The following is a 7,131-nucleotide window of genomic DNA, read 5'->3' as shown; positions in this document are numbered from 1 at the left end:
TACTAGACTCACCTCGATAAGGTAACAGAGCCCTGAATCTTCTGAATTCCCTTGGACTACCTAGCCATTCTTTTTGTCTGTGTTTTCTCTCCTTTACCTGGCCAAGTAGTATTTTTATAACCCTTTGTTTAACTCACTGTCTTTTATCAAGGTGATACCCCCCCCCATACATACCGATTAACATATGTACACAAGTTTACATATGCCACCAGGTGTCTCTTTAGATCTTCCCAATCCTGATTAACATGCTATCCAAGTTCACACATGCCACCCAGGTCAGAGAGATGTGGAAGTTGCTACATTCATAATGTCTCAAGTCCATCTTGCAGATCACTTAATCAATGATGCTGCCATCTTGGCTGGAGACCAAGCAAAGCTATTCAAGGATGGGAATGCCACCAAGTCAAGTAAAAAAATATGGCTTCCATATCCAAGGTAGGTAGGTACCCCGTACTGGGTTGGATTTTTTTTGTTTTGTTTTTGTTTTTATCAACCTGACACAAACCTAGACATATCTGGGAAAGACTTAATTGAGAAAATGCCTTCAGAAGACTAGCCTGCAAACAAGCCTGTGGGGTCCTGTCTTGGTTAATGATTGATATAAAATCAATCCATTGTTATGCCCATCCTGGGCAGGTGGTCCGGAGTTTAAGAAAGCAAACTGAGCAAGTCAGGAAGCAGTGCTCCTCCATTGCTTCTGCTTCAGTTCTGCCTGGAGTTCCCGCTCTGACTGACCTTAGTGACAGGATGTGACCTAGAGAAGGAAGATCACCAAACACTTTGCTCTCCATGTTGATTTTGCTCATGGTATTTTGTTACAACAACAGAGACCTAAAGACAGTATGTCTCTGTGACAATAAACAGATCCCAGGGAATGGCTTTGATTCCCAGAGTACTTCTGCAGAACAACTTGATGGGCTCAGCACCAGCATTGAAGAAATGACGCATCGCCTATTCTGGTCACATCCTGGCCACAAAATAGAAAACAAAAGCATTTTCCAAATGGGAATTTCCAAAGAGTAAGTTAACCAGGAGTAAGAATGTGACGAACAGATCCTTATGATTGAGCTGTTCCTTTTAACTTAAAACAGTGAATTATTAACCCAACATCATAAATGCTTCTTTTCAAATAACAAAAACAGCAGTCGTGTGAGGAGAGAAACCATATTTTTTAAGGAACAAAAGGAATGGTGTGAGGAAACACATATTGGTGGGAATGGAAATAAATACAATGTATGAGTATTCTGTGGCTACTGTAACAAATTTCTGTATTCTTGAGGCCTTAAAAAATGTATTATCAGCAGGGCATGGTGGTGAACACCTTTAATCTGAGACAGAAGCAGGTGGGTCTCTGTGAACTCCAGGCCAGCCTGGTCTAGAGAGCCAGTTCCAGGAAGGTGGCAGGAGGGCTGTGCCCTTGGCACCGTTTGGCTCTCCTGCATGTCCAGCTTTGAAAGGTTCCTGGTACTCCTTGGCTCAAAGCTCCCTTCTTCCATCTTCAAAGCCAACAATACCAAATCAAGTCTTGCTCATGCTGCCTTTGACTCTGTTCTTCACTTTATGGTCTTTATGGTTGGGCTGGAGTAAGGTTTAAAAGCAATTACTGCTCTCACAGAGGATGCATGTTTGATTCCTACCACCTATGCTGAGTGACTCACTGAGGCCTGACGCTCCAGAGAATCTGATATTTCTGGCCTCTGCTGGCACCTGCATACATGTGCATACACACACACACACACACACACACACAATTTTAAAATAAGATAAATCCTTTATAATCACATAGGGACCACTCAGAGGATCCAAGATAATTTCCCTAATTCAAGGCTGGTTAACAACTTCATTTTCACCTGAAATCTGAATATCCCCTCATTATATAAAATAACCTACTTTTAGTCTCCATGATCAGAATATGGACAGCTTTGGGCACCATTATTCTGTTTACAACATACAACTTCCCTAGAAGTGATTCGATAATATCTATCAAAATTTTTAACTTGGCTCAGTATTTCTGCTGCTAGGAATTTATCCTGTCGATATATTGTCACAAAGAAACCACAAGGATATATGTTAAGTCATTAAAATGATTTTTTAAATGAAAATTAACCAAATGTTTGTTAGGTAAAGTCATATTAAAGCTGACGGATATTAAACAGCATTAAAAACAGAGAATGAAGCCGAGCTGTTTTAACAGTAAACAATCTCTAAAAAGAAAATAAGTGTGTGGTGCAGAAAATAAATTGAATACACTGCCATTTCGAAGAGAATGAAAATACAATATGTATAATTATGCTTAGAGTGTTCCTGGGGGAGTGGGGAGGGTGGATCATGAGACTCTTAATAAAATATACCTTTGGAAAGAGCGTCAAATAGAGTAGGTGAAGGGAATCTTGCTTTCCATTTAATACTGTGAAGTGCCGTTAAATGCTATTTTCCCCATGATTTCTATTACTGAATCAAAAAGAAAACAAATTAAAACAATTTTTTAAAACTAGAAAGAATAGAAAAGAAGCTTGAAAACATTGGGAAATGCATGAGCCCTCACTTCAACTCCTGCGGCCACTGCCTATATATATTCCATGGCACAAAAACACCATCCAAATATGCCTGCCATGTCTACTTCCAGGGCAGGGGATTGTGGCCTGTGGTCCCCAGATGTTCCAGGAGTCACACCCCCTGAAATAGTGGGCAACCTTTCCTGCATACTCAGATGTGGTGTTCCAGAAGAAAGCCTGCTGCTCTTGTTTTCTGAGCTTCAAAGGGTTGCCAGCACATATACTAAAATCAGAATGATACAGAGAAGATTAGCATGGCCCCTGGGCAAGGATTCATGAAGTGGTCCATAAAAAAAAAAAAAAAAAAAAAAAAAAGGATTGTTAGTCACATCGGGCTATAGGACCACTGTTGAATGCTTGATGGGCTAACAACCTGTTAGTTCCTATGTGAAGTATGTGGAGTGGAGAGGCCACCTGGGTTGTCTGACAGGAGAGAGGCCTTCTCTAGTCCATCACGTTGATACCTTCTTATTAGAGCTGGATGACTGAAGGCAGCTATATGTCCTAATCAATGACTGAAAGACCTTTGAAGCACTGTCGCAATTCATTTCTTTATGTCTGGACTCTGGCGGCTGATTTGTTAGGTCCCTGCTGTCTTGTCTGCCAGTGAACTATCTTCTGGTAAGCATGAACAACACCAGAAGGCTGAGTTGTGAGAAATGCTTGCAGAGAGGGGGGAGGGGGGAGAGAACCAAATTCATGAGACAACCTGACAACCAGCAAGTCAGTAAGCAGCACCCTTCCATGGCCTCTGCATCAGCTCCTGCCTCCAGGGTCCTGTCCTGTTTGAGTTTCTGCTCTGAGCTCCTTCGATAATGAACAGTAATGGGTAGTTGTGTTCTTTGGATAGAAATGTCCTAGGCCTGGAGCAGAGAAAATTTTATGGAGAAAATGGGTTTCTCGTCATTAAAAATCTGGTATCTGATGATGATATTCAATGTTTTTGAGCTGAGTTTGAAAGAATCTGCAGAGAGGAGGTGAAACCACCAGGGATCGTTGTAATGAGACAGGTAACCATCACAAAACAGGGTTATATGCCAAGTGAGAGGGTAGTTATGAAGATTCTGGATTTCCAAGAAGAGGAGCTCTTTATACACTGCGCCCTCCCCTAGATTCTGAAATATAGGGTGTTTCACTGGACCCAATATTATGGCTCTGTATGGGATACTGATAAACTTCCAAATTCTGGACTTCCAGATTCTGGCATGTAGACGGCTCTCTTCTCCCGGCCCCCACATCTCTTGCCTCAGGATTTACACTATTTCCCCTTCGGATCCAGCAACCGAATTGTGCTTGGCCAGGCATGGTGCACACTGACAGAAACAACGGTTGTCTGGGTGTGCTCCCAGGCACCCACAAAGGCACTCTGAAGCCACACGACTACCCAAAGTGGGAGGGAGGAGTTAACAGAATGTACCATGGTATCAAGACTATGAGCCGAATAATACCCGGGTGTACGTGGCAATGGAGAAGGGCAACACAATTTTCTTCCGACCGCTGCTCATCCATGGATATGGTCGGAACAGAACTCAAGGATTCCATAAATCAATATCCTGCCACTTTGTCACCTCTGACTGCAAGTATATCAACATGAAGGGCACCGGTCAAAAAAACATCACCACAGGAGTTGTCGAGATAGCAGAGAAACAGTATGGATTCGGAAAAATCACTGACTTTAAGGATACTTGGGTGTTTCGATGCCAACTTGTGAAAGGAGAAAGAATAAACCTTTGAAACAGCCCTCAAGAATGAAGTATGGTGATGAGAGTCTGAGACAGGAGCATAGAGAGTTCAAAAGTGTAGCCTGGGCTACACAACAAGATGCTATCTCCTCCTCTTTCCCCCATAAACAGAATGAAAAGAATTGACGCGTCATTATAATTCTCTTAAAGAGAACATCAAAGCAAAGCAAGACATCTAAGAAAAAAAGTTTTTTTATTGAGATGTTATCTTTTTTATCACCTGTAAAGATCAAGACACATGTATTTGGAATGCATGAGTTTAATTAATGTGGTGCTATTGCTTTAATGGTGTGAAATATTATTTAAAAAAATAACCTGTGGTATAACTAATAAAGGTGACAGTATAAAAGAAAAAAAAGAAGAAGAAAAGGCCTGGAGGTTCCTTCAGGATTGAAATACAGCAGCTGGTTCATGAGAAGTGTCTACCTTCCTAGAAAACTGGTCTGCAGCTGCTGGGTCGTATTTGGTGTTTGCCACGAGCCTGAACTGCGGTAAATCCCTGTAGAGCTCCAGGTTGGGCAGCCTGGTAGGCCAGGTTGATGTTGGTGAACTGCCTCCACATCTGGTTTGACAAGGTCTCAAACAGGTGCTCTGCCTCCTCCCGCAGCTGGATGGACTTGGCGCGCATATTCTGAGCGTGTTTGATGTTATTATTGCTGAACTTGGCCCAGGTTTCAGGAACGGAGACCGTTTCGTCAAACTTCTCCATGCCATGGAAGAAGCTGATGAAGTCAGATGTGCTATTTAGGTTTAAACATCTCTCGTCAATAGACTGTGCAGAGCTCTTGTCTTCGATGTCCTGCTCTAGGACGTGTTGAGCATCTCGATTATCTTGCATCTGGAAATCAATTCGTTTAGCTAATTTTCTCATCTGATCTTGGCAACATTTTAGTAAATCTGCTTCCCGGATAAAGTTTTTCTCCATGTTATCATGGACCAAGTCAATCCCGATCCTTCTTTCCTGATTGTACAGAGTGTCCAGGGCCAGCTGCAGGGGGCAGTTCACCTCCTCAGCGGCGCACTCCAAGCGCCTCCTGAGGGTATTCAGGCTGTTGTTCTCCGCCATAAGCATGTCCCGCTCATGGCACAACCCGGACTTCCAGAAGCGGATGTCGGATAGCCTCTGGCCCAGGTTCCGGGAGGTTCCCTCTTGCATCTGGCGTAACAGCTGGTCCTTATCATGCATAATCCGCAGGGAGTCGTCTGTCAGCCGGCTGGCCCGGAGCCGCGATGCCTCCGCAACACTCATCAGAAGATCATTGGAGCGGTCCCATTCGCGTTGGGTATAGCGACTGAAGTGCGGGGGATTGAGCGAGGGCAGGGTAGTGGACGGCCGCAGGTCGCCTGCGCAATCCTCCGGGCTTTTCTGGGTGGCAGCGATATTGTAGAAGACTCTGGGTCTCCATGCAGTGCGGCACCGGGGCAGGTGAAAGGGTTGGAAGCAATCCTGTACCATAGGGTCCTGCCCAGTAGAGGGCGGCCACTGAAAGCCATAGTCTTTCTTGGAGCCACAATAACTCGCTGTCTGAATGGTTCCAAGAAATTCCATCTTTCCCCATCAACCCCACGCGGACAAAATTTTGTCCAAGGGATTCAGGGCTTCTCAGGAGCTAGGAACCCCGTGGCCTCTGTGACTCAGTGCTGGTGTCATAAAGCGCGGGAGAGGGTCTTTGTACCAATTCAACAATGATGAGTTTCTAGGACACTAATTTTGTTTGTTTTGGTACACAACCCCAGCCTTAAGATAGAAAAAACAAAACACCAAAACTATATCTTATGTCTATCCTTTCCCAACGTCTTTCTTTAAAACACTCTTTAACATTTCAGCTTTTGAATAGTTTAACATTTCAAGAAGATATTGTACCTTTCTTTTACTATGAATAAATGAACTGCACCTGCCTCTTCCCTTGGTTTTAATGAACCATAAACATGAAATTTATATCTTAAAAATGACTAAAATTGCATCCTTTGGGGAACTCCCCTAAAAGGATCAGGCTGTATCCACAAAACAGCTCTGATTACATCACTGTGGTAGTACTACATGCCTACCTGTATGATTCACAGGATGAATCTACAGGCATTTAGACGGAAAAGAATTGACATTGAGTTCAAATCAGGATATTGGGTACTGCATTGTCTAGTATAGTGGCTACATATGACTAAGTTAGCTAAAGCAAAACAAACAAACAAACAATAAAGTCTAGTTCCTCACTCGCTCCAGTCACATTCCTCTCGCTCAGTAACCACACTAATTAGCTAGTGACTATTACACAAACAGTTCAGAGACTCTTCCCGTCCTCAAACAGTGGTTTGGTGTGCAGTATTGCTCTAGACTTACTGCTCTTAGCGGAGATGTGGGGGTAAGCATGTTTTCATTAGATTTGCTTTGTTTCACAGTGTCAAGGGTAGACCCTAAGTCCTTGTTCTCTACCACTGAGCTACATGGCTAGCTGAGAAACATGCTAATGGCACCACAAAAAAAAGGGATCCTGTCAGTCACATACATGATGCTGAGCCTTCTACATGGCAACCGACAGACAATGGCATTGTAAGAACAAAGGAGGAGCTGGCAGTAACTGGTATAGATCCTAAAAATATAAATCACCAAATATTATAGATGAGGCAGTTTCACACCTAGATTTTAACAAACCAACTCCAACAGTGTTTGAGAATTGCAGGACATTTTTGTTATGCTTGGAGATTATATAATAGCCATTGGTTAATTTTGGTAGGTATGGAAGCTTTTGTGTCTGTGTGGGGCAAACACTAATTTCGTTTAGAGATGCATATTAAGGTGTTGTGTTACCTTTTTGTTACTGTGCAAACACGTGCCT

At 43.0% G+C, this 7,131-nt stretch overlaps 1 protein-coding gene, 1 non-coding gene and 1 pseudogene across 2 annotated transcripts; 2 read left to right on the top strand and 1 right to left on the bottom strand.

Moving 5' to 3' along the window:
- Positions 1–2,750: 2,750 nt before the first annotated feature.
- LOC114618401 lies at positions 2,751–2,861 on the top strand. Its single transcript, XR_003710953.1, has one exon. It is a non-coding gene; the product is annotated as a U6 spliceosomal RNA (small nuclear RNA).
- A 539-nt stretch (positions 2,862–3,400) lies between these two features.
- On the top strand, positions 3,401–4,289 carry LOC114618282 (annotated as a pseudogene).
- A 438-nt stretch (positions 4,290–4,727) lies between these two features.
- LOC114618334 (tektin-5-like) lies at positions 4,728–5,846 on the bottom strand. Its single transcript, XM_028764037.1, has one exon. The coding sequence runs from the start codon at positions 5,844–5,846 to the stop codon at positions 4,728–4,730; it is 1,119 nt and encodes a 372-aa protein (XP_028619870.1).
- Positions 5,847–7,131: the final 1,285 nt, after the last annotated feature.

Source organism: Grammomys surdaster, unplaced genomic scaffold (genome assembly GCF_004785775.1).
Source record: "Grammomys surdaster isolate TR1022 unplaced genomic scaffold, NIH_TR_1.0 141, whole genome shotgun sequence".
NCBI classification, from domain to species: domain Eukaryota; kingdom Metazoa; phylum Chordata; class Mammalia; order Rodentia; family Muridae; genus Grammomys; species Grammomys surdaster.
The sequence above is the reverse complement of the archived record's forward strand: the minus strand, read 5'-3'. Positions and strand labels throughout refer to the sequence as shown.